Source organism: Lithobates pipiens, unplaced genomic scaffold (assembly GCF_037356315.1).
Source record: "Lithobates pipiens isolate NorthernLeopardFrog02 unplaced genomic scaffold, aLitPip1_a1.2 Scaffold_1, whole genome shotgun sequence".
Classification (NCBI taxonomy): domain Eukaryota; kingdom Metazoa; phylum Chordata; class Amphibia; order Anura; family Ranidae; genus Lithobates; species Lithobates pipiens.
Window position 1 is genome coordinate 91,572,278 of NW_027507685.1, and position 27,249 is coordinate 91,599,526.

At 41.7% G+C, this 27,249-nt stretch overlaps 1 protein-coding gene across 3 annotated transcripts in view; it reads right to left on the minus strand.

Annotated features, from left to right (window-relative positions):
* The window catches only part of NHSL2 (NHS like 2), a 407,780-nt gene that overhangs the window by 333,494 nt on the left and 47,037 nt on the right, over positions 1–27,249 (minus strand). Inside the window, exon 1 of one of the 3 annotated variants that reach the window (XM_077465165.1) lies at positions 17,766–19,004. The exons of the other annotated variants lie outside the window; for them this stretch is intronic. Coding sequence (XP_077321291.1) covers positions 17,766–17,829 — 64 coding nt within the window. The 5' untranslated portion in view covers positions 17,830–19,004. Of the gene's footprint in view, positions 1–17,765; positions 19,005–27,249 lie in introns of those variants that run through there. 3 annotated transcript variants of the gene reach the window in all.

A 27,249-nucleotide genomic window follows, 5' to 3' on the forward strand; every position in this document is an offset into this window, starting at 1 on the left:
AAACAAAGATCTTTAGTAAAAATCAGCACACATTACACATTGTTAGGCACATAATTAACCCCTTGATTACCCAAGATTTTAACCCCTTCCCAGTCAGTGTCATTAGTACAGTGACAGTGTATTGTATTAGCACTGATCGCAGTATTAGTGTCGCTGGTGATGTCAGTAGCAGTTAGTCAGTTCCCAGTTAGTGTCAGATATCTCACCACACTATTCCATCCCATTATAAATCGCTGATCACCGCCATTAGCAGTTTAAAAATATTAATTAAAAAATTCCAGTATATATACTACAGTTTGTAGAGGCTATAACTTTCACACAAGCCATTTAATATACACTAATTGGGATTTTTTTAAACCAAAGACACTTAGCAGAATACATTTTGGCCTAAATTTATGCAGAAATTAGATTGCCAGCTAAAGTAGCGCAGTGCTGAATAGCAAAAAAATGCTCTGGTCATGAAGGGGTTAAAACCCATCTGGAGGTCAAGTGGTCCTTGGTGGCTTTAAAGGGTGTAATGGACTTTAAATAGCACCAGAGGGTTACAGAAGCTCCCGTCAACTATCCTGGATCTGTTCTTGTGCCCAAAAAAAAAGACCTGCCCATATCTTACTTTTTTTTTTTTTTTTTACATAAATTAAAAAACAAAGAGCACAAAAGTCAAATAAAAATAAATAAAGCAAGAGTATGGCTCACATATATTAGCAAAAGTATGCAACAAAACATTCAAATTTTTACCTAAATATTAAAAATTGTTTATTAACGTATTTTTTAATATGTCGTACCTAAAAAATGCTTAATTAAAAACAAAAAAATTAAATACATTTTTAGTGTTTTCTTCCTCTGCTTAAAAAGCAAAAAACATAAAAGTCAAATAAAGAAAAATTAAAGCAAAAGTACAGCTAACATATATTTGCAAATGTATGGAACAAAACCTTCTAATCTTTACTAAAATATTAGAAATTGCTTACTAAGGTCTTTTTAAATATGTCATACCTAAAAAATACTTAATTAAAAACAAAAAATCCAAATACATTTTTAGTTTATTCTTCCTCTGCTTAAAAAGCAAAGAGCACAAAATTCTAATTAAAAAAAAAATTCAAGCAAGAGTACAGCTTACATATATTTGCAAATGCAAATATATGCAACAAATTATCAAATTAACAATTATGCAACAAAACTTTCTAATTTTTACCTAAATATAAAAAATACTTTATTAAGGTGTTTTTAAATATGTCGTACCTAAAAAATGCTTCATTAAAAAAATAAAATAAAAAAATACAAATAAAATGTCATTGTATTCTCCCTCTTCTTAAAAAGCAAAGAGTACAAAAGTCAAATAAAACAAAAAAAAAAATAAAGCAAGAGTACGGCTTACATATATTTGCAAATGTATGCCAGAAAACCTTATAATTTTTACCAAAATATTAAAAACTGTTTATTAAGGTGTTTTTAAATATGTCGTACCTAAAAAAAAAATCTTCATGAAAAAAAAAAAATCCAAATAAATTTTCAGTTTATTGTTCCTCTGCTTGTACTTTACCCATTGTGCCTGATGGAAGAACCTGTGCATTGTTTATTGCAGAAATTATTAACCATGCTTCGCACTTGTCAAGCATAACAGCTGCCACACACCCCAAACCCAGAGCACAGGCCCGCTAAATATAGAAGAGACAACATTCAATTTTTTCACCTGAAAAACTAATATTTTCTGGTTGAGCCTTTAACTCTTTCGCTGCCATATTTGCATTTTAAAAAAAAAAACATTAAATAGTGGTCTCATTTTTTATGTCACACAATATTACCGTAAGGGTTTGTTCAACCAAAAAAATTCAGGAAAAAATGCACCAAAGTTTATTTTAGGACACATAAGAGCAATATAATACCCAATATTTTTTCGTAAAACTATAAAAGATGAGCGTGCACTGGGTAAATACACTCACCGGCCACTTTATTAGGTACACCTGTTCAATCGCTTGGTAATACAAATTGCTAATTAGCCAATCACATGGCAGCAACTCAATGCATTTAGGCATCTAGATGTGGTGAAGACAACGTGCTGAAATTCAAATCGAGCATCAGAATGGCAGTGGCGGCCCATGCACTGTAGGCGCACGGACGCCGCCCCCTCCCCCATCCATGTGCCCGACCCCTTTCAGGACGCCGGACGCATGAATTCCTATGGTGAGGACGGGAGGGGGTGGTACTTGTGGCTATATATGATCGGCACAAGTGGCTACTTTTGATGGGCACAAGTGGCTGCATATGATGGGCACAGTGGCTGCATTTGATGGGCACAAGTGGCTGCATTTGATGGGCACAGTGGCTGCGTTTGATGGGCACAAGTGTCTGCATATGACGGGCACAAGTGGCTGCGTTTGATGGGCACAAGTGGCTGCATTTGATGGGCACAAGTGGCTGCATATGATGGGCACAAGTGGCTGCATTTGATGGGCACAGTGGCTGCGTTTGATGAGCACAAGTGGCTGCAATTGATGGGCACAGTGGCTGCAATTGATGGGCACAGTGGCTGCATATGAGGGGCACAGTGGCTGTTTGATGGGCACAATGGCTGCAATTTATGGGCACAGTGGCTGCATTTGATGGGCACAGTGAGGCTGCAATTGATGGGGGGGGGGTTCAGTTTTATTTTTCAGTTTGTTTGCGCCCCCCAAAAAAATTTAGAGCACCAGCCTCCAATGCAGAATGGGGAAGAAAGCGGATTTAAGTGACTTTGAACGTGACATGGTTGTTGGTGCCAGACGGGCTGGTCTGAGTAATTCATAAACCGCTGATCTTCTGGGCTTCTCACACATAACCATTTCCAGTGGGCAGCAGTTTTGTGGAGCAAAATGCCTTGGTGATGTCAGAGGAGAATGGGCAGACTGGTTCCAGCTGATAGAAAGGCAACGGTAACTTAAATAATCACTTGTTACACCCAAGGTATGCAGAATACCATCTCTGAACACACAACACATCCAACCTTGAAGCAGTTGGCCTACAGCAGCAGAAGACCACACCAGGTGCCACTCCTGTCAGCTAAGAACAGGAAATGGAGGCTACAATTGGCACAGAATCACCAAAATTGGACAATAGAAGATTGGAAAAACGTTGCCTGGTCTGATGAGTCTGGATTTCAGCTGCGACATTTAGATGGTGGTGTCAGAATTTGGCGCATAGATCCATCCTGCCTTGTATCGCCGGTTCAGTCTGGTGGTGGTGGTGTAATGGTGTGGGGGATATTTTCTTGGCACACTTTGGGGCCCTTACTACCAATTGAGCATGGATTAAACACCACGGCCTCCCTGAGTTTTGTTGCTGGCCATGTCCATCCCTTTATGACTACAGTGTACCCATCTTCTGATGGCTCCTTCCAGCAGGATAATGCACCATGTCACAAAGCTCCAGACATCTCGCCACTGGACAATGAGGTCACTGTCCTCCAATGGCCCCAACACTCACCAGATCTCATGACTCCAATGGCCATTGGCCTCCCCACTCACCAGATCTCATGTCCATCACTTTATGACTACAGTGTCCCCATCTTCTGATGGCTCCTTCCAGCAGGATAGTGCACCATGTCACAAAGCTCAAATCATCTCACCACTGGACAATGGGGTCACTGTACTCCAATGGCATCCACACTCAGCACATCTCATCTCATCCAATAGAGCGGTGTGTATAGAGTGGTGGAATGGCATCATGGGTGTGCAGCCAACAAATCTGCAGCAACTGTGTGATGCTCTCATGTCACTATGGAGCAAAATCTCTGAGGAACGTTTCCAACACCTTGTTGTGTCTATTCCACAAAGAATGAAGGCAAAAGGGGGTCCAACCCAGTACTATCAAGGTGTACGACATAAAGTGTCCGGTGAGTGTAGGTACCCAGCGTGTCGAGCCTTAGAAGCCCCTGGAGGTCATGAATTTAGACTCCAGGGGTCTCAAACTGGTCGCCCTCCAGCTGTTGCAGAACTACAAGTCCCATCCTGCCTCTGCCCATAGGAGTCATGCATGTAACTGTCAGCCTTGCAATGCCTCATGGGAATTGTAGTTCTGCAACAGCTGGAGGGCCACCAGTTTGAGACCCACTGTTTGGAGTTAACTATGAATAAGGGGCCAGGAATTATTGATCTCACTCTTCACAGCGAAATGTAACCTACATAATGCAATCAATGTTTCTTGCATGTCACCCCCAATGTGTGTATTTACGTCCATACTTGCGTGTATGTTGGAGGGCTCACATATTTGGGGGGGATTTTCAGTGCTTGGGTGTAACCTTAATTGTTTACACTTTTTTTTTCTTTTACTAGATTTTTTTTTTTTATCACATAAGGGAAACACAAAGTCCTCTAGTTGATGCATTTTTTTGGTGACAGGTTCTCTTTAATGTGCCATCAGGGATCTAAAAGACGTGTGAGACAGATGTCTCACCTGTCCTACAATGAAGCTAATGGAGCGCAGATTGCACTCCATTAGCTTCTTTCCCGGCCATACCAGTTAGAGAAAGTGACACCAGCACCTGGAAGTCATGTTTTACATGTCACTTCCGGGTCATTAGCAGTAAGGGGAGATTGGTCAACAGACGTTCGGTGATCCCGCCGCCCCTCTACCTGGCGGCCCTTGCCGAGCCAATTCCGGATTCGCCGGTGTGTTCAGGTTCATTGGCAGTTATCTATCATTTCACTTGATGTACAGTAAATCAGCAATAAGCAATTTTAAATATTTATTATTTTTCAAATAGATTGTATGTTACTTAGTCTATTACTAATAGGTACGGGTGGGGGTGGGCGTCTGTTTGTAGGACTCCATGATTTGTACTTTTTCACCTTTTTTTTTTTTCATCACTTGTCACATCTCAGTGCCACTTCCACATACATTTATTATTATTATTATTTTTTATTTTATACAGCATTTATATAGTGCCAACAGTTTTGTAAAGATATCTTTTTTTGGCTAGAAAATGTATACAGTATACATATATTTATATTTAGCAGAGGCCCTATAGAATAAAATGGTGGGTGTTGCTTTTTTTTTTATGTCACAAGGTATTTGCGCAGCGGTTTTTCAAACTCAATTTTTTTAGGAAATATATACTTTAATTAATTTTATTGAGCACAAACACAATATAATACCCAATTCCTTTGGTAAAATATAAAAGATATTACGCCAAGTAAATAGATTCCTAACATCTCAAAATTGAGCAGGCTCGTGTAATGGCAACAAACACAAAATTTCTATAGGCAATGCTTTCAATTTTTATTTTTTATTTTTTTACAGGTTACCAGTTTAGAGTTATAGAGAGGTTCTAGCGCTAGAATTATTGCTCTCTCTATAAAGTTCTCGACGATACCTCACATGTGTGGTGCAAACACGGTTTACATATGTGTGTGTGCGACCTACGTATGCGGTCGCCACTGCTCTCAAGCGTGGGAGGACGCCGGCACTTTAAAATTTTTATTTCATTATTATTAATTACATTTATTTATTTATTTATTTTGCATTGTCCTTTAATTTATTTATTTTTTTATCACTTTTATTCCTATCACAAGAAATATAAACATCCCTTGTGATAGAAATAAGGCATGACAGCCACTCTTTATGGATTATCTATAAGACCCCACATCTCTCCACCACCCTGGAAAGCATGAGATCAACAAAAATAAATAAAAAATTTTGCCGTTTACATCTGCCAGAGCCGAAAGTGATGTCATAACGTCACTTTCGGCCTCCCGGGACCATAGAGACCAGACAGTCCCTGGCCAGCCCTATGATAACCCAGTGGCCCCACCGGATCAGATCCTGGGCTCCCTGATTGCACAGGAAAGCCCGGACAAGCGTCAGTGGGCAGCAGGAGGCAAGCCTCTTCTGTGCTGATTCAGCCACATATAGTCACCATTGGATGCTTGTGTGACAGGGTGACAAAGCAGGAGCACAATTGGGAGATGGGGCAAAGCATTGTCACCCTATAACAGGTAGTGTTTGAACAAGGAGCTTAATGGCAGGATTACCAGGGATTATTTTACTATTTTCATGAAAGCTGCAAAAAAAAAGACATTACTATGTTATAATTATTGATATTATTATTATTATTATTATTAATAATAATAATAATAATAATAATAATAATAATATTCAGGATTTATATAGTGAAAACAATTTTAGTGGTCGAGTTTATGCATAATAAAGTAAATAAATCGCTGTTTCTGCGTTCTGCATAGGACCAGTCTGCCGCTAATTATAGTAGTCAGAGAACTTGTGTAACATCGTATTAATCCGTGAAATTCAATCAAAGTAACACGGATGTTCTTCTGTGCTTGACAACCCTAAACATCTGGAGAACAGCTGAGGTGGTCGGGTAGCGCAATCAGCATCCAAACAGCCTGCAAAGCGTATTGGCTTAAAGTGGAGGCAAACCCTAACAATAAACGGCTCTTATTTTTTTTTCTGCATTTTATCCATTGAATGCTAAACAAAATGAATACAAAAGCAATCTAGGAGTGAATGTTAAAAAAATAATAATAAAAATAATTATGAAAATATATACAATTGAATAGTAAAAAAAAAAAAGAATAAAAAAAAACATTGAATGCTAGAAAAAATAATAATATGAATAAAAGAAATATACCATTGAATGCTAAAAAAATTATTAAAAAAATATACCATTGAATGCTACATTTTTTAAATTAAAACAAATATACAGCGCTCACATCCACATTGTAGTTCATTGAGAACTACAAGTTGACAGCCACTGAGGGTGCTCATTCACAGAGCTCTACTCCGCCCATCCAGTTGCATCTTTTTTTTTTATTTTGACAGCTAACGGGGGAGGAAGAAGATCCTCCATAGGCTGTAAAAGAAGGGAATTGGGGGGGAGCGGTCCTTTTGTAACTTATTACATGTTACACACTGAATATGGGTGTAACATTTAACATGTTATGAAAGGTGAACTTTAACCACTTTCCGACCACTTAACTGTAAATGTATGTCATTACAGACCGGGGTTATGACTGCAGCTAGGATTTTATTTTTTTCTTAAAGACAAAATGTCTTTTTTTTTTTTTTTTTTTAAAGGTAACTGAGAGATCTGGAGTCTTTTTGACCCCAGATCTCTCAATAAAGAGGACCTGTCATGCTTATTTCTATTACAAGGTATGTTTACATTAAAAAATGTTTACAAAAAAATGAAAGGGACAGTGTCAAAAAATTAAATAAAAAGTAAAATAAATAGTAATTAAAAAATGTAAAGCGTTCGTCCCTCCGAGCTCTCGCACAGAAGCAAACACATGCGTAAGTTGCGCCCGCATAAATAAACGATGTTCAAACCACACATGTGAGGTATCTCCACGATCGTTAGAGCGAGAGCAATAATTGTAGCACAAGACCTCCTCTGTATCTCTAAACAGGTAACCTGTAAATTTTTTCAAAAAGAGTCGCCTATGCAGATTTTTGAGTACCATCGTTTTGGCGCCATTCCATAAGCATGCACAATTTCAAAAGCGTAACATAATAGGTATCTATTTACTCGTTGTAACATCATCTTTCACATTATACAAAAAAATTGGGGTAACTGGGGGTTTTGTTTTTTTCTAATTCATGAAAGTGTATTTTTCCCCAAAATAATATTGTTTGAAAAACCATAATAGGTCTATATATAGATATCTATCTATATATATATATAATGTATGTATATCTATCTACCTACCTATCTATATCTATATAGATAGATAGATATCTATATATAGATCTATATATATATAGATCTAGAGAGAGAGAGATATATACATATATATAGGTATATATATATATATATATATATATATACACTACCGTTCAAAAGTTTGGGGTCACATTGAAATGTCCTTATTTTTGAAGGAAAAGCACTGTACTTTTCAAGGAAGCTAACTTTAAACTAGTCCTAACTTTAAACAAATATACTCTATACATTGCTAATGTGGTAAATGACTATTCTAACTGCAAATGTCTAGTTTTTGGTGCAATATCTACATAGGTGTATAGAGGCCCATTTCCAGCAACTATCACTCCAGTGTTCTAATGGTACAATGTGTTTGCTCATTGGCTCAGAAGGCTAATTGATGATTAGCAAACCCTTGTGCAATCATGTTCACACATCTAAAAACAGTCTAGCTCCTTCCAGAAGCTACAAAACTGACCTTCCTGTGAGCAGATTGAGTTTCTGGAGCATCACATTTGTGGGGTCAATTAAACGCTCAAAATGGCCAGAAAAAGAGAACTTTCATCTGAAACTCGACAGTCTATTCTTGTTCTTAGAAATGAAGGCTATTCCATGCGAGAAATTGCAAAGAAATTGAAGATTTCCTACAACGGTGTGTACTACTCCCTTCAGAGGACAGCACAAACAGGCTCTAACCAGAGTAGAAAAAGAAGTGGGAGGCCGCGTTGCACAACTAAGCAAGAAGATAAGCACATTAGAGTCTCTAGTTTGAGAAACAGACGCCTCACAGGTCCCCAACTGGCATCTTCATTAAATAGTACCCGCAAAACACCAGTGTCAACATCTACAGTGAAGAGGCGGCTGCGGGATTTTGGGCTTCAAGGCAGAGTGGCAAAGAAAAAGCCATATCTGAGACTGGCCAATAAAAGAAAAAGATTAAGATGGGCAAAAGAACACAGACATTGGACAGAGGAAGACTGGAAAAAAGTGTTGTGGACGGATGAATCCAAGTTTGAGCTGTTTGGATCACAAAGAAGAACGTTTGTGAGACGCAGAACAAATGAAAAGATGCTGGAAGAATGCCTGACGCCATCTGTTAAGCATGGTGGAGGTAATGTGATGGTCTGGGGTTGCTTTGGTGCTGGTAAGGTGGGAGCTTTGTACAGGGTAAAAGGGATTCTGAATATGGAAGGCTATCACTCCATTTTGCAACGCCATGCCATACCCAGTGGACAGCGCTTGATTGGAGCCAATTTCATCCTACAACAGGACAATGACCCCAAACACACCTCCAAATTGTGCAAGAACTATTTACAGCAGAAGCAGGCAGCTGGTATTCTATCGGTAATGGAGTGGCCAGCACAGTCACCAGATCTGAACCCCATTGAGCTGTTGTGGGAGCAGCTTGACCGTATGGTACGCCAGAAGTGCCCATCCAACCAATCCAACTTGTGGGAGCTGCTTCTAGAAGCGTGGGGTGCAATTTCTCCAGCTTACCTCAATAAATTAACAGCTAGAATGCCAAAGGTGTGCAATGCTGTAATTGCTGCAAAAGGAGGATTCTTTGACGAAAGCAAAGTTTGATGTAAAAACAATGTTATTTCAAATACAAATCATTATTTCTAACCTTGTCAATGTCTTGACTCTATTTTCTATTCATTTCACAACGTATGGTGGTGAATAAGTGTGACTTTTCATGGAAAACACAAAATTGTTTGGGTGACCCCAAACTTTTGAACGGTAGTGTATATACAGTGCCTTGCGAAAGTATTCAGCCCCCTTGAACTTTTCAACCTTTTGCCACATTTCAGGCTTCAAACATAAAGATATAACATTTTTATTTTTTGTGAAGAATCACCAACAAGTGGGACACAATTATGAAGTGGAACGAAATCTATTGGATTTTTGAAACTTTTTTAACTAATAAAAAAATGAAAAGTGGGGCGTGCAAAATTATTTGGCCCCCTTGCGTTAATACTTTGTAGAGCCACCTTTTGCTGCGATTACAGCTGCAAGTCGCTTGGGGTATGTCTCTATCAGTTTTGCACATCGAGAGACTGAAATTCTTGCCCATTCTTCCTTGCAAAACAGCTCGAGCTCAGTGAGGTTGGATGGAGAGCATTTGTGAACAGCAGTTTTCAGCTCTTTCCACAGATTCTCGATTGGATTCAGGTCTGGACCTTGACTTGGCCATTCTAACACCTGGATACGTTTATTTGTGAACCATTCCTTTGTAGATTTTGCTGTATGTTTGGGATCATTGTCTTGTTGGAAGATAAATCTCTGTCCCAGTTTCAGGTCTTTTGCAGACTCCAACAGGTTTTCATCCAGAATGGTCCTGTATTTGGCTGCATCCATCTTCCCATCAATTTTAACCATCTTCCCTGTCCCTGCTGAAGAAAAGCAGGACCAAACCATGATGCTGCCACCACCATGTTTGACAGTGGGGATGGTGTGTTGAGGGTGATGAGCTGTGTTGCTTTTATGCCAAACATTTCGTTTTGCATTGTGGGCAAAAAGTTGGATTTTGGTTTCATCTGACCAGAGCACCTTCTTCCACATGTTTGGTGTGTCTCCCAGGTGGCTTGTGGCAAACTTTAGACGAGACTTTTTTTGGATATCTAATGGCTTTCTTCTTGCCACTCTTCCATAAAGGCCAGATTTGTGCAGTGTACGACTGATTGTTGTCCTATGGACAGACTCTCCCACCTCAGCTGTAGTTCTCTGCAGTTCATCCAGAGTGATCATGGGCCTCTTGGCTGCATCTCTGATCAGTCTTCTCCTTGTCTGAGCTGAAAGTTTAGAGGGACGGCCAGGTCTTGGTAGATTTGCAGTGGTCTGATACTCCTTCCATTTCAAAATGATCGCTTGCACAGTGCTCCTTGGGATGTTTAAAGCCTGGGAAATCTTTTTGTATCCAAATCCGGCTTTAAACTTCACAACAGTATTACGGACCTGCCTGGTGTGTTTCTTGGTCTTCATGATGCTCTCTGCGCTTTCAACAGAACCCTGAGACTGTCACAGAGCAGATACATTTATACAGAGACTTGATTACACACAGGTGGATTCTATTTATCACCATCAGTCATTTAGGACAACATTGGATCATTCAGAGATCCTCGCTGAACTTCTGGAGTGAGTTTGCTGCACTGAAAGTAAAGGGGCCGAATAATTTTGCACGCACCACTTTTCAGTTTTTAATTTGCTAAAAAAGTTTAAAATATCCAATAGATTTTGTTCCACTTTCACAATTGTGTCCCACTTGTTGGTGATTCTTCACAAAAAATTTAAATTTTATATCTTTATGTTTGAAGCCTGAAATGTGGCAAAAGGTTGAAAAGTTCAAGGGGGCCGAATACTTTCGCAAGGCACTGTATATATATATATATATGTATATATAGATAGATAGATAGATAGATAGATAGATAGATAGATAGATAATGTTTAAGTAATGTCTAGCAAAAAATACAAATTTTTACTTGTAAACAACAAATGTCAGAAAAAATTAACCCCTTGGCGCCAGCCGTACACAGTTATGTGGCCTCTCGGTGCCTGGTCTGAAGGGGTGTCATATTTGTCATATTTGTGCGAATTGCTACCTATGCACTTGTGCTGAGAGCGCACACGTTTCACGCTCCCAGCACAGTTACTGTCGACTGAAGCTCCCGGGTTTTCGGACCACGTGACCGCCGGCAGTCACACGATCTTAAGCCGTGCCAAGCCTACTGGCATCATAAACCTCTTAAAGGGTCGGGAGACACCTGCGTGAAGAGGTTAAAGTGGTTATAACGTAAAGGCAGACTCAGCTTTGTCCGCTCTACAATGCGGTTTCCTTCCCGAAGAAGGGTTTGTTTTAAACAGTAACAAACTCTTTCCACATGTCTCTGGAGGCAGCTGGCTGCTTTAACAATGTAAACAAATTAGGATCCCTATATGTCACTATCCTAAAGCAAGGAATACTGCAGAGGAGGATTGTGGGTATTGTCAGCAGACCTGTCTTGGTTCAGGGAGTCTGGATATGACGGCCCCCTGGGAGCCCCGTTATAAATATTTATTAAAATGTAGGATCCCAGTGATAATTACATTTACTGTACACATCGGAAGTGCAGCCTGAGGTGTGTATAACATAACTAAAAAAAAGAAAAATGTTAAAGTAAATAACAAATTAATATACCAGGAAATTAAGAATTACTTCATCTATGGAGCCGGAGTGCGTCTAGAACAGTGCGCTTGTTTTTAGGCATTGAGTACCCTGATTGGAAATGAACAAATACATTTTAGCATTTACAGTTATCTGTACAAAATTGTACAAAATAATATCGGAAGGTTAAGCAGGGACCGGAGGAATTGCGTGTTTTAATTTTACAAACATTTGGGGAATAATCTGAATATTTTGGCAATTTTCTTTCCATTTTGGTAAAAAATGCATTTGAGTTTTGGTAGAAGGAGAAATTAAAGTGTTTTTTGGTACCTTTGGCACAAGGTGCTTTAAATAGCTCATTTAGAAGCTAATTTAAATTTAAGTTAAATTTTACATTTAAGGTGTAAAATTAGGAACAAAAAATATTATTATTATTATTATTACTATACAGGATTTATATTTAATATTTTCCATCTTACCAGTCCTTTTTTATTACTATTTAATTTTTTTTCACCTGGTTATTCTGCCTATAATATGCCAGTCCCCAACAACTCCTATAGCATGTCCTCAGTCTCCAACAACTCCTACAACATGTCTGCAGTCTCCAACAACTCCTGTAGCATGCCCTCAGTCTCCAATAACTCTTATAGCATGTCCCCAGTCTCCAACAACTCTTATAGCACGTCCTCAGTCTCCAACAACTCTTATAGCATGTCCTCAGTCTCCAACAACTCCTGTAGCATGTCCTCAGTCTCCAATAACTCTTATAGCATGTCCCCAGTCTCCAACAACTCTTATAGCATGTCCCCAGTCTCCAACAATTCTTATAGCATGTCCTCAGTCTCCAACAACTCCTGTAGCATGTCCTCAGTCTCCATAACTCCTATAGCATGTCCCCAGTCTCCAACAAATCCTATAGCATGACCCCAGTCTCCAACAACTCCTATACCAAGTCTCCAGTCTCCAACAACTCCTATAGCATGCCCTAAGTCTCCAACAACTCCTATAGCATGTCCCCTGTCTCCAACGACTCCTACAGCATGTCCCCAGTCTCCAACAACCCCTATAGCATGTCCCCGGTCTCCAAAAACTCCTATAGCATGTTCCCAGTCTCTATCAACTCCTATAACATGTCCCCAGTCTCCAACAACTCCTATACCATGTCACCAGTATCTAACTCCTATAACATGCCCCCAGTCTCCAACAACCCATATAGCATGTTTTAGTCTCCAACAACTCCTATACCAATTTCCCAGTCCCCCAACAACTTCTTTATTATGTCTCCAGTCTCCAACAACTCCTAGTCTGAACATTGCCAATTACATCATTTTAGCCTAGGCATGTGACTAACCAGTGAAACAGCCACCTAAAGAGCACCCTCTAGTGGTTACCTGGAAAAGCTATTTAATAAGAAGATGGGATGCAACCGCACAATCTGGCCATGTTACTAGAAACATTATTTATATTCAATAAAGGAATCTTTCTTAGAGCCGGTTCACACAGCGGGCGATGCGAGGCGACACGACTCGCCTCGCCTCGCTCTCGCAAGTCGCCCCCCGTTCTGTACAATGGAACCGTTCTGAGAGGAGCGACTCGAGTCGCTCCGACTCAGAAAAAAGGTTCCTGTACTACTTTTGGGCGACCTCGGGGCGACTTGCATTGACTTCTATACAGAAGTCATTTGCAAGTCGCCGCTGAGGCCGCGGCAGGTCGCGGCGAGGCAAGTCGGAGTCGCCTCGCCTCGCCTGCTGTGTGAACCGGCCCTTACTCTAGGCCAGGGGTCTCCAAACTTTCAAGAACATGAGCAGACAGAAGTCAGAATCAAATGTATCCAAATTCAGAGCGTGAGCAGACACACTGCCCTGTGGTTCAGGCATAGGCTTAATGCCCAACAGTCTATTTCAGCTTTCTTGATTAGGACAAGTGTGCACTGCCCTAATCAATCACAGGAGTCACCCAGAACATAAGCAGACAGACAGAAGTCAGAATCAAACATATCTCAATACAGGGCGTGTACAGACAGATTGATCTGAATCCAAGGCATGAGCACGCACACTATCCTGCTGATCAGGCATAGGCCTAATGCACAACTGTTTATTTAAACTCTTTTGATTAGTGCTGGTGCACACCTGCCCTAATCATTTACAGGAGTATTCACAGGTGTAATCCAGGACATCAGCAGACAGACAGAAGTCAGAATCACACGTATCTCAATCTCAATCTCAATCCAGTAGTTGTACAGATAGAAAGACCTGAATCCAGTACATGAGCAAACACACCACTCTGTTGAACAGGCACAAGCTTACTGTCCAGCAATATATTTAAGTCACTGTTTTAGGGCAGGTGTGCACTGCAGAGACCTGAGCTGAAAGTGTATTTTTCATGCTTAAAGTGTATAGTATATCACACCATACTTTTTTTCCTAGTTTTGGATAGAGTGGGGAACAATTAGAACTGTTTTTATTTTTATTTTTGCTGTTATCCAGTACTCAATTTGAGAAATTTGCTCTCACTTGATGAAAAAGTTGCAACAAGGACAAAGACAGCAATACAAATCTGACAGAGGTTCTAACCCCCCCCCCCCCCCCCCCACGCTGCTACAAACAAAAACAACATTTTACTTTTGGAGAGTCCCCCTCACTTCCTATGTGCTAAACCATTGTCAACAGGACAGGAAGCAATGGGAAATCTCTCCATTGAGCAATAAAAAACAGTCAGGGCTTTGAACCCTTGCTCACACTATCCAAAACTAAAATATTTTATTTCAACACTTAAAAACACTTACAAACAACATATGGTGACTGACATCTCATAAACTACAATTCCCACAATTCCCAGTGGCCTGGTGCATGCATGGTTACATCACTTTCAGCTCCGCCCTATGTGTTTTGTCATATATGACATCATCAGGTGTATCAGTTGTGAAGAATAAAAGAGGGAGAGAACAGGCACCAAAGCATAGAATAAAAAATACCAAAGCTGATTTCACTCTTGAAAATTGTAGTTTTGTGGAAAAGAGCGTTCCAGGATGAATTATTATAGCCTGGTCTATATAGGCAGAGAGACAACATAGGCCAGGGGGTGACAACCTGTACTTCTGTTCAATCTTTTTACTTTATTTTTTTTCTCATATAAAAGTCTTCTGGATATAAAATATTACAAAATAACTTTTCACAACATTATTATATGTTACAGAAAATAGAAATAAGCAGACTGGCCTGTGGTTAGAGGGTAAGACGTAAATAAGGACTGGGAGATACATTATTAAAATCCTACCCTTATAAGTGGTAGCTGGAACGACCCTCAATCACATGATGTCATTGTGACCTTTCTGCGAGTAATATGTACAAGGACTTCCAACGGTTATAATGTAACTTTATTTTAAGGCTAAACTTAGGTCAAACAACTAAATACAAAATTGAAGTACATATTTTGTAGCCTGTTTTATCCAGCTCTAAAATATTTACTCAGTGTAATTTGTAACATCCAAGTGAAAGATATAACACCAACATGTCAGAAAATAGTAAAAAATAAATAAAAAAAAAAACAGAATCACTGAGTTGGAAAAAGGATCACCCCCCCCCCCCCCCTGCGTCAATAATTTGTTGAATCCCCTTAAACCCCCCCCCCCCCCCCCCAAAATGTTTTGCCTTTAGATACAATTTAATTTGTGCCAAGCTTACGCTAGAGCAGTGATGGCGAACCTTGGCACCCCAGATGTTTTGGGACTACATTTCCCATGATGCTCACCTACACTACAGAGTGCATAAGCATCATGGGAAATGTAGTTCCAAAACATCTGGGGTGCCAAGGTTCGCCATCACTGCGCTAGAGCATCAAAGTTGGCTTAATTCAGTTTTCAAGATAGTGCTCCCTCACGTGTTTTTTTTTTGCCCATGGCTTTGTTGACCAAGGGCCCTATCAACTGGCTGGCCCCTGCTCCCAGTCAGTGGAGTATCTACATTTTATAATGCACTCTGGTTCTGCTCTGATCAACACCTACAACTCAGTACAACAAAGTAAAAAATGTTCCATTGTCACCCAGTACTGGTGTTGGAAGCGCTATGGCCCACAAGTGTAATGAGCTTGCGGTTTCACCAGTGTAATAAGCTCCAGGGTCCACCAATGTAATGGGCTCTAGGATCCATGGGTGTAACAAGCTATTGGGTCCACCGGTGTAACATCCCTAGGGTCCACAGGTGTAAAAAAACCCTAGGGTCCACCAATTTAATGAGCTCTAGGGTCTACCGGTGGAATGAGCTCTTGGGTCCACTGGTGGAATTAGCTCTTGGGTCCACCGGTGTAACAAGACCTAAGGTCCACCAGTGTAATAAGCTGTAGGATTCATTTGTGTAATAAGATATTGGGTCCACTGGTGTAACAAGCCCTAGGGTCCACCAATATAATGAGCTCTAGGGTCCACCGGTGTAATGAGCTCTTGGGTCCACCAGTATAATGAGCTCTTGGGTCCACCAGTGTAACAAGCACTAGAGTCCACTAGCGTAATTGGTGCTAGGATCCACAGGTGTAACAAGCTATTGGGTACACCAATGTAACAATGCCTAGGGTCCACCAATGTAATGAGCTCTAGGGTCCACCAGTGTAATGATATCTTGGGTCCACCGGTGTAATAAGCCCTATGGTCCACCAATGTTACATAGTTACATAGTTAGTCTGGTTGAAAAAAAACTCTAGTCCATCTAGTTCAACCAACCAACCAATGTAATGAGCTCTAGGATCCACGGTTGTAACAAACTTTATGGCCCATCGGTGTAACAAGCTAATGGGTCCACCAGTGTAACAGCTCTAGGGTCCACCATTGTAACAAGCCCTAGGGTCCACCAATGTAACAAGCCCTAGGGTCCACCAATGTAATGAGCTACAGGGTCCACCGGTGTAACAAGCCCTAGGGTCCACTCATGAAATGAGCTCTAGGGTCCATTGGGTAACAAACTTTATGGCCCACTGGTGTAACAAGCTATTGGATCCACCAGTGTAACAAGCCCTAAGCCCCTGTACACACGGTCGGAGATTCTGCCAACCAAATCCGTTGGATTTTGTCCGTCGGATTTAGTCCGACGGATTCTGTCCGAAACTGTTGCATACATACGGTTGGGCTAAGTTGTTGAAAAATCCGATCTTTCAGAACGTGATGACGTAATTTCGTTACGATGGGACTACATTCAGGCTAGTAGCCAATAGCTTTGATGTAGGAATTTGATCTGAGCATGCGTGGCACTTAGTCCGATCAAAATTCGCTACACATGAGCGGTATATGTCCGATCCAACCAGTTGGTCGGTAAATATTTCCAACATGTTGGAAAATTGGGTCCGACGGATATTCCGACGGAATCAGTCCGATGCATACCACACACACAGTCGTATTTTCCGACGACACGGTCCGATAGGACACATTCCGACGGATTCTCCGACCGTGTGTACAAGGGCTAAGGGTCCACCGCCAGAACAAGCCCTAAAGTTCCACCAGCATAATGAGGGTCCACCGGTTTAAGAAACCCTAAGGTTCCACCATTGTAACAAGCTCTTGAGTACATAAGCCATCAAACAGTGCCCACCTAACCTCACTCATAGGCACCAACACACTGCCATGGCGGCCTTCCAAGCCCAAAATCATGGCGCCATGCACCTATGTGCCCTGGAGTCCAGTCACCAAGGCAACCCAACCTTGAGAGGCACAGGTCTTGACCACAGGGTGGTGCAGCAACACAACATTTCATTATCAATGATGCAGCAGCACAATAGCTTAGTAACCAGAACACACTGCAGGGACTCTTTTATCACCTTCCAACATTATGTGCAAAACCCTCTCAGGAGCATGCCATAACCTGCCATCCAGCGTGACATATTTGGCATCCTAATGTGAATGTAAGGGTGGGGGTTTGGGATGGGGGGGATTATGAAGACTTGTACCTGTTGCCGGCTGCATTCTGTGATGCTTTTTGCTCCTCTGTTTGTGCGGAGAGTTCCCCATCATTCTGCAGCAGGAGCTGGTCCTCTCTCTCTCTCTCTTGCTCCTTCCTTCTTTTCTTCGCTCCCTCCCTCCCTCCAGGTATTTACATCACCTCTCTCTGTCTGCAGGCTTCACCATTCCTCCTGTCTCTTCCCCACCTTCCAATCCGTTCCCTTGTCTCTCACTACTCTCCGTCACATACTTTTCCTTGCTTCCAATGTCAGGATCATCATCATCCGTTCCCTCTCACCCATTATTTTTGTATTTTTTGCTATTATTATTATTTTTTGCTATTTCTTTAAGCCAAGCCTGCTGATTTCCTATCTTTATTCCTGTATTTCCATCCTTGCCCACCTCTTCTCTGCTAACATGAATAATAGTAGTCATCTATTTCTTGCCCCCACATCAATTCCTTGCACGGTTCCTCACCCCCGTATTTGGGGGAGCTCACCTTCTTACGCGGTTCCTCACCCCTTTTTTGGGGGGTTCCTCACCCCTTTTTTGGCTCCCCTGCACTGTCCCTCACCCCTTCCTTTTAGCTCCCCTGCACTACTGCACTGTTCCTCATCCCTTTGAGTTGGCTCCCTAGGTCTGTTCCTCACCCCCTTCTTCTAGTTCCCCAGCACTGTTCCTCGTCCCCTTTTTATTAGCTCCCCAGCACTGTTTCTCACCCCCTTTTTTTGGGCTTCCCACCACCTCCTTGCCCTGCTCCTCACCCTGTGCCTATCTTCGCCTTGCTCTGCAGAGACTAGCCACCTAGCAATGGTCCAATCGCCTTCCCCTCCCGGTGTATCTGGTCCCTTCTTATTCTGTTCACATACGTCTCTGTGCTGCTGACACCCCTCCTCACATCAGCACTGCACACAGCCCCCTCCTCCTTACACCTTCCCTGTTCCTACCCAACCACTGCACACATCAGCCAGCAATGTGCATCATCTCCAGCTCTGCCTGGCCGTGTCCCTGTCCATCCTCCAGGTTCTGCTCCTTTCCCTTCCTCTGGCTCTCTGGATTCTGCTCAGCTCACGTCTAACCCCCAGCTGACAATTCTCTTCATCTGATTTTTTTTTTTTTGTCTTTCTCCTTCGGTCTATCCAGAGGTGGTTCTGCCGCAGGGATGTGCCTCAGTGGTGCTGATGCTGAAAACAGTGAAAGGATGCAGTTGCTTGTACTGAATCTCCCCTCTATTTTTTTCCCCATTCCCTCAGCCCTAGTTGCCTCCTCCTCCTCCCCTAAGAGCTTAAAGGGTCAGAACCATGGAAAACGAAGCAGCCACCATCGATGCGAAATTCACACAAAGCCAAATTCTAATGAATGAATGAATATATTGAATGTAATGAATGAAACATATACTGGGATTGCAGTATATCTGAACCCTAACAGAATGACATTTAGGGAGCTGGGTATCAATGTTATAACTCAAAATCATTTCGGGGTCAATGTAGCAATGTTTTCGCTCAAGATCACACAACTTTTATAACCAAGTATTCTGCGTATCAATGATTTCAATCAAGACAGGTATATGTATTAATGTATCAATATATCAACACATTACACAATTTTTACATTTTGGGGTCCATGTGTCAATTTATTTACTCAAAGTCACACAACTTTTACACTAGGGGGTTCATGTATTAATGTTTTAACTCAAGATCGCATAGCTTTCACATTTTTGGGTCCATCAACGTTTTAAATCAAAATCACACAACCTTCACATTTCAAAGTCCACGTATTAATAGTTTCACTCAAGATCACACAACCTTTACATTTCTGAGTTCATGTATCAAGGTTTTCACTGAAGATCACACAACCTTCACAGTTTGGGGTCCACATATCAATGCTTTCACTGAAGATCAAAAAGCCTTCACGTTTCGGGGTCCATCAAGGTTTTAACTCAAGATCACACAACCTTCACATTTCAGGGTTCATACATCAATAGTTTCACTCAAGGTCATACAGCGTTCAGAATTTAAGGGTCCATGCTTTATTGTTTAAAATCAAGATTGCGTAACTTTCACATTTCAGGGTCCACATATCAATGCTTTCACTGGAGATCACATAGCCTTCCCATTTCGGGGTCAATCAAAGTTTTAAATCATGATCACACACTTTCACATTTTACAAGCCATATATCAATAGTTTCACTCAAGATCATACAACCTTCACATTTCATGGTACATGTATCAATGTTTTCAAGCAAGATCACATAACCTTCACATTTTGGGGTCCATCAATGTTTAAGATCAAGATCACACAACCTTCACATTTTTGGGTACATGTATTAATGTTTTAACTGAAGATAACACAACCTTCACATTTCAGGGTCCATGTATCAATGTTTTAACTCCAGATCACACAACCGTCACGTTTCAGGATCCATGCATTAATGTTTAGACTCAAGATCACATAACCTTCACATTTCATGGTACATGTCTCAATGTTTTCACGCAAGATTGCATAATCTTCACATTTTGGGGTCCATCAACATGTTAAATCCAAGATCACACAACCTTCACATTTCAAAGTCCATGTATCAATAGTTTCTCTCAATATCACACAACCTTAAGTTCATGTTTTCACCGAAGATCACACAACCCTCACATTTCGGGGTCCACGTATCAATGCTTTCACTGAAGATCACATATCCATCAAAGTTTCAACTCAAGATCACACAACCTTCACATTTCAGGGTTCATATACAGTATCAATAGTTTCACTATTGCTTTCAGTGAAAGCATTGATATGTGGACCCCGAAATGTGAAGGTTGTGTGATCTTCAGTGAAAACCTTGATACACGAACTCAGAAATGTAAAGGTTGTGTGATCTTGAGTGAAACTATTGATACATGGACTTTGAATGTGAAGGTTGTGTGATCTTGATTTAAAATGTTGATGGACCCCAAAATGTGAAGATTATGCGAACATGCGTGAAAAAATTGAAACATGTACCCTGAAATGTGAAGGTTGTGTGATCTTGAGTCTTGACATTAATGCATGGATCCTGAAATGTGACGGTTGTGTGATCTGGAGTTAAAACATTGATACATGGACCCTGAAATGGGAAGATCACATAACCTTGACATTTCGGGGTCCATCAACATTTTAAATCAAGATCACACAGCCTACACATTTCAAAGTCCATGTATCAATAGTTTAATTCAATATCACACAACCTTTACATTTCTGAGTTCATGTATCAAGGTTTTCACTGAAGATCACACAACCTTCACATTTTGTGGTCCACATATCAATGCTTTCACTGAAGATCACATAGCCTTCACATTTCAGGGTCCATCAAGGTTTTAACTCAAGATCACACAACCTTCACATTTTAGGGTTCATATATCATAGTTTCACTCAAGATCATGCAACCGTCACATTTCAGGGTACATGTATAAATGTTTTCAAGCAAGATCACATAACCTTCACATTTTGGGGTCCACGTATCAGTGCTTTCACTAAAAATTACATAGTGTTCATTTAAGGGTCCATCAAGGTTTTAAATCATGATCACACAACCTTCACATTTCAGGGTCCAAATATCAATAGTTTCACTCAAGATCATGCAACCTTCACATTTCAGGGTACATGTCAATGTTTTCACTCAAGATCACATAACCTTCACATTTTGAGGTCCATCAATGTTTTTGATCAAGATCACACAGCCATCAATGTTTTAAATCAAGATCACACAACCTTCACATTTCGGGGTCCATGTATCAAGGTTTTCACTGAAAATTACATAGTCTTCACTTTTCGGGGTCCATTAAGGTTTTAAAACAAGATCACACAACCTTCACGTTTCAGGGTTTTTATATCAATAGTTTCACTCAAGATCATGCAGCCTTCACACTTCAAGGGTCCATGCATTATTGTTTAGAATCAAGATCACGCAACTTTCACATTTCGGGGTCCACATATCAATGCTTTCAATGACGATCACATAGCCTTCCCATTTCGGGGTCCATCAAATTTTGAAATCATGATCACACAACTTTCACATTTCACAATCCATATATCAATAGTTTCACTCAAGATCATGCAACCTTCACATTTCAGGGTACATGTGTCAATGTTTTCACTCAAGATCACATAACCTTTACATGTTGGGGTCCATCAGTGTTTTAAATCAAGATCACACAACCTTCAAATTTCAGGGGGCCATGTATCAAGGTTTTCACTGCAGATCACCCAGCCTTCACATTTCGGGGTCCATGTATCAACGCTTTTACTGAAAATTACATAGCGTTCACATTTCGGTCCATCAAGGGTTCAAATCAAGTTCACACAACCTTCACATTTCAGGGTTCATATATCAATAGTTTCACTCAAGATCATGCAGCCTTCAGATTTCAGGGGTCCATGCATTATTGTTTAGAATCAAGATTGCGCAACTTTCATATTTCGGGGGTTCGTGTATCAAAGTTTTCACTCAAGATCACACAACCTTCACATTTCGGAGTCCATGTATCAATGGTTTCACTCAAGATCACACAGCCTTCACATTTCGGGGTCCAGGTATAAATGCTTTTACTGAAAATTACATAGCGTTCACATTTCGGGGTCCATCAAGGGTTCAAATCAAGATCACACAACCTTCACATTTCAGGGTTCATATATCAATAGTTTCACTCAAGATCATGCAGCGTTCACATTTCAAGGGCCATGCATTATTGTTTAGAATCAAGATCGTGCAACTTTCATATTTCAGGGGTTCTCAATATAGTACTCAATGTTTTTACTCATGATCACACAACCTTCACATTTTGGGGGGTCCATGTATCAAAGTTTTCACTCAAGATCACACAACCTTCATATTTCAGGGTACGTGTATCAATGGTTTCACTCAAGATCACACAAACTTCACATTTTGGGGTCCACGTATAAATGTTTTCACTGAAAATCACATAGTGTTTACATTTCGGGGTATCTCATTGTTTTAAATCAAGATCACACAACCTTCACATTTCAGGGTCCATGTATCAATGTTTTACTTGAATATCACACAAACGTCATATATTCGGGTACATGTATCAACGTTTTCATTCAAGACCACATAACCTTCATATTTTGGGGTTCATCAACGTTTTAAATCAAGATCACACAACCTTCACATTTCAGGGGTCCATGTATTATTATTTTTACTCAAGATCACACAACTTCATCTATGTATCAATGTTTTCACTCAACAATAGAAAACTTTTACAATTAGGGGTGTATGTATCAATTCAACAGTGTTTCACTCGAGATAACACAAGTTTACAACACGACTATCTCCTTGTTAGCTGCATTGTAGGACAGCTGTGGAGGGTCTTCCATGGCACTAAGTACATGTAGCATTTGCCCCATCTTCCTATGTGCTATGGAAGGCTAGCCATGTGATCAGATAGGATGCCCCAGCGTCTCCATGGCTGCCCAACAACGTAGCTAGCAAGGAGACAGCTGCATTGATAGCTGGCTCTTATCTCTGAATCCAAGCACTGTCCCGAGACAACTGCTGGCAAGAGGAATGCAAAGTAACCGAAGGCTGGCATGCCTTGCTAGTGCTTGTTTTGTGCAAGTACCTGGAGCTAGAGATAACCAAAGTCTATCAATGCAGCGTTCTCCTTGTTAGTTTCCTTGTCGGACAGCTGTGGGGGGGCCCCCCAGGGCACCAAATACATGTAGTACTTTGTCCCATTTGTGTGCTGTGTAAGGCTAGCTATGTGGTCAGGTAGGATGCCCCCACTGCCTCCATGGCTATCCAACAACAAAGCTAGCAAGAAGATGGCTGCATTGATAGCAGGCTTTTATCTCTGTCAGCAAGCAGGTCCCCCAGGGCACCAAGTGCATATAGTACTTTGTCCCATCTTTCTACATGCTGTGGAAGCTAGCTATGTGGTCAGATAGTATGTCACCCCTCCTTCCATGGCCATCCAACAACACAACTAGCGAGGAGACAGCTGCATTATTAGCTGGCTCTTATTTACGCCTCCAAGTAGTTTCCCAAGACAACTGCTGGCAAGAGGAATGCAAGGGGACTGAAGGCTGGCATGCTTTGCTAGTGCTATGGAGCTAGAGATAACCACAGACTAGAAATGCAGCTGTCTGTTTGCTAGCTGCATTGTCGAACAGCTGTGAAGGGCACCAAATACATGAAGTACTTTGTCCCATCTTCTTATGTGCTGTGGAAGGCTAGCTATGTGGTCAGCTAGGATGCCCCCCCCCCCCCACCCCATTTTCATGGCTGTCCGACAACGCAGCTAGCAAGGAGAGAACTGCAATTATAGCTGCCAGTTATCTCCGCCCCTCTGGCTCCAAGTGCTTGGAGCCAGAGATAGCCACCACCTATCATTACAGCCATCTCAGTGCTAGCTGCATTGTCAGGCAGCTGTGGAGGGTCCCCCAGGGAACCACATACATGTAGTACTTTGTCCCATCTTCCTATGTGCTGTGAAAGGCTAGCTATGTGGTCAGATAGGATGCCCGCCCCCATCTCCAGGGCCACTTTACAACGCAGCCAGCAAGGAGACAGCTCCAACGATAGCTGGCTCGCATCTCTGCCTCCAAGCACTTTCTCAAGGCAAGAGGAATACAAAGGGATAGGAGGTTGACGTGCCTTGCTGGTGCTTGTCTCTGACAAGTGCTTGGAGCCAGAGATAGCCACCACCATCTATCAATGCAGCCGTCTCCTGCCTAACTGTGTTGTTGTCCATCACTGCAACTAGCAAGAAGGCAGCTACATTGTGAGCTGTCTCTTATCTCCACCTCTAAGCAATTTTCTCAAACAAGTGCTGGCAAAAGGAATGCAAAGGGATTGGAGGCCCAACATGCCTTGCCGGTGCTTGTCTCTGGCAAAGGCTTGGATCTAGAGATAGTCACTGTCCATCAATGCAGCTGTCTCCTTGCTAAGTGTGTTGTTGCCCGTCAATGCGACTAGCAAGGAGGCAGCTACATTGTTAGCTGGCTCTTATCACCACTTCTAAGCACTTTTCCATAACAAGTGCTGGCAAGAGGAATGCAAAGGGGTTGGAGTCCCAACATGCCATGCTTGTCTCTGGCAAAGGCTTGTGTTGTTGCCCCTCAACACAACTAGCAAGGAAGCAGCTGCATTGTTAGCAGACTCTTATTTCAGCCTCCAAGCACTTTCCCAAGATACTGCAAGTGCTGGCAAGAGGAATGCAAATGGTTAGGAGGCCCGACATGACTTGCTGGTGCTTGTCTCTGGCAAAGGCTTGGAGGCGGAGATAGCCTCTGTCTATCAATGCAGCTGTCTCCTTGCTAAGTGTGTTGTTGCCCATCAACGCGACTAGCAAGCAGACAGCTGCATTGTTAGCAGACTCTTATATCTGCCTCCGAGCACTTTCCCAAGATACTTTTAGTGCTGGCAAGAGGAATGCAAAGGGATAGGAGGCCCGACGTGACTTGCTGGTACGTGTCTCTGGCAAAGGCTTGGAGCCGGCGATAGTCACTGTCTATCAATGCAGCTATCTCCTTGCTAAGTGTGTCGTGGCCCGTCAACGCAACTAGCAAGGAGGCAGCTGCATTGTTAGCAGACTCTTATATCTGCCTCCAAGCACTTTCCCAAGATACTGTAAGTGCTGGCAAGAGGAATGCAAAGGGATTGGAGGCCCACCATGCCTTGCTGTTGCTTGTCTCTAGTAAAGACTTGAAGCTTGAGATAGTCACCGTCTATAAATGCAGCCGTCTCCTTGCTGTGTTGTTGCCCATCAACGCAGCTAGCAAGGAGGCAGCTACATTGTTAGCTGTCTCTTATCTCCAACCCTAAGCACTTTTCTGAAACAAGTGCTAGCAAGAGGAATACACAGGGATTGGAGGCCCGACATGCCTTGCTAGCGCTTGTCTCTGGCAAAGGCTTGAAGCCTCTGTCTATCAATGCAGCTGTCTCCTTGCTAAGTGTGTTGTTGCCGGTCAACACAACTAGCAAGGAGACAGCTGCATTGTTAGAAGACTCTTATCTCTGCCTCCAAGCACTTTCCCAAGATACTGTAAGTGCTGGCAAGAGGAATGCAAAGGGATAGGAGGCCCGATGTGACTTGCTGGTGCTTGTCTCTGGCAAAGGCTTGGAGACAGAAATAGCCTCTGTCTATCAATGCAGCCGTCTCCTTGCTAACTGTGTTGTTGTCTGTCAATGCAACTAGTATCCACCTCCAAGCACTTTTCCGAGACAAGTGGTGGCAAGAGGAATCCAAAGAGATCTTTTAGACACACGCCCCCTTGTATGACACTGCAGTGAGAAGACAGCCTCCACTGCAGCATTTGTATTGGACGGCTTGGGCCAATGGTGCTTTACCATTGGGCCAAGACTCCAAGCTGTCCATTGAGCTCAGTGCCTCTGACAAGAAGTGAGAATAGGCACTGTGAGCTCATCCTCTCAGTCTGCTGCCGAGTATGCCAGCTTGTATTTAAACTGGCCGCTCTGTATGTAGCTTCTGACAGGCTGCACAAGAAGCCCTGTATCTCTGGAACCATAGATGATAGGGGCCCCAAATTTTGACCAGTTGTGGGGTAGAACTTCAGCTACATACCTCCAAAATATATGACCCCAAAAGCTTGATTGTTTTTATTATTGTTATTTTTTTTTATGTTAACGGAAGGTGAGGCTCTTCCTCACTTGCCTCCCCTGACTGCACGTCCCTGAACCACCGTCTATTAATGCAGCCGTCTCTTTGCTAGCTGCGTTGTCGGCCTATCCAACCACTTAGCTAGCCTTCCACAGCACATAGAAAGATGGGATAAAATGCTACATGTACATAGGGAACAAAGACTGTAAAAAGTAAATGAGACTTCTTGCTTGACCCTATTGATGTTCTTCACTGCTGCAGAGTATACAATGTTTCTGCCTCCTCTGTTATTTGTACTTTGTATGATTTCACCGCCTTGCTGGGTGACATAATGGGAATTCTCATACATCTTCCATTAGTTATGTAACCGTTTATTGTCAGGACTGTCACATTGTAATTACACCATATCATGGCGACATCACAATAAACACAGTTCAGTACGCCAAGACCAATTAGCGCTGTTATTTGATTCCTCCACCCTCTATTCCCAGAGAAGGACTAGTGTGGAGTTTTGTAAATTGCAGTTTCAAGCTTCTCAATGTTTTCAAAAAAATAAGGAATATTCACAGAACTGCAGAGAATGACAATCATCCCCTATATTATGCTACTGCTGTAGACTATGTCGAGGTTATTGTGATATCCATTATATGCATAAAACATTTAGCAGCCTATGTATAAAAAAATTTGCCATGTGGGTGACTTAGGCCCAACAAAGGATCGCCGTATTGTTTGCAATATAATTAGCTCCTATGATCATTAGCTCCATCTAGTGACCTAATGCAGTATTTTTATTTATTTTTTTGATTGAGGTATTTCAGTAAAATACCGCATGATGACCACTAGATGGAGCTGATGATCATAGGAGATGATCATATTATAAAAC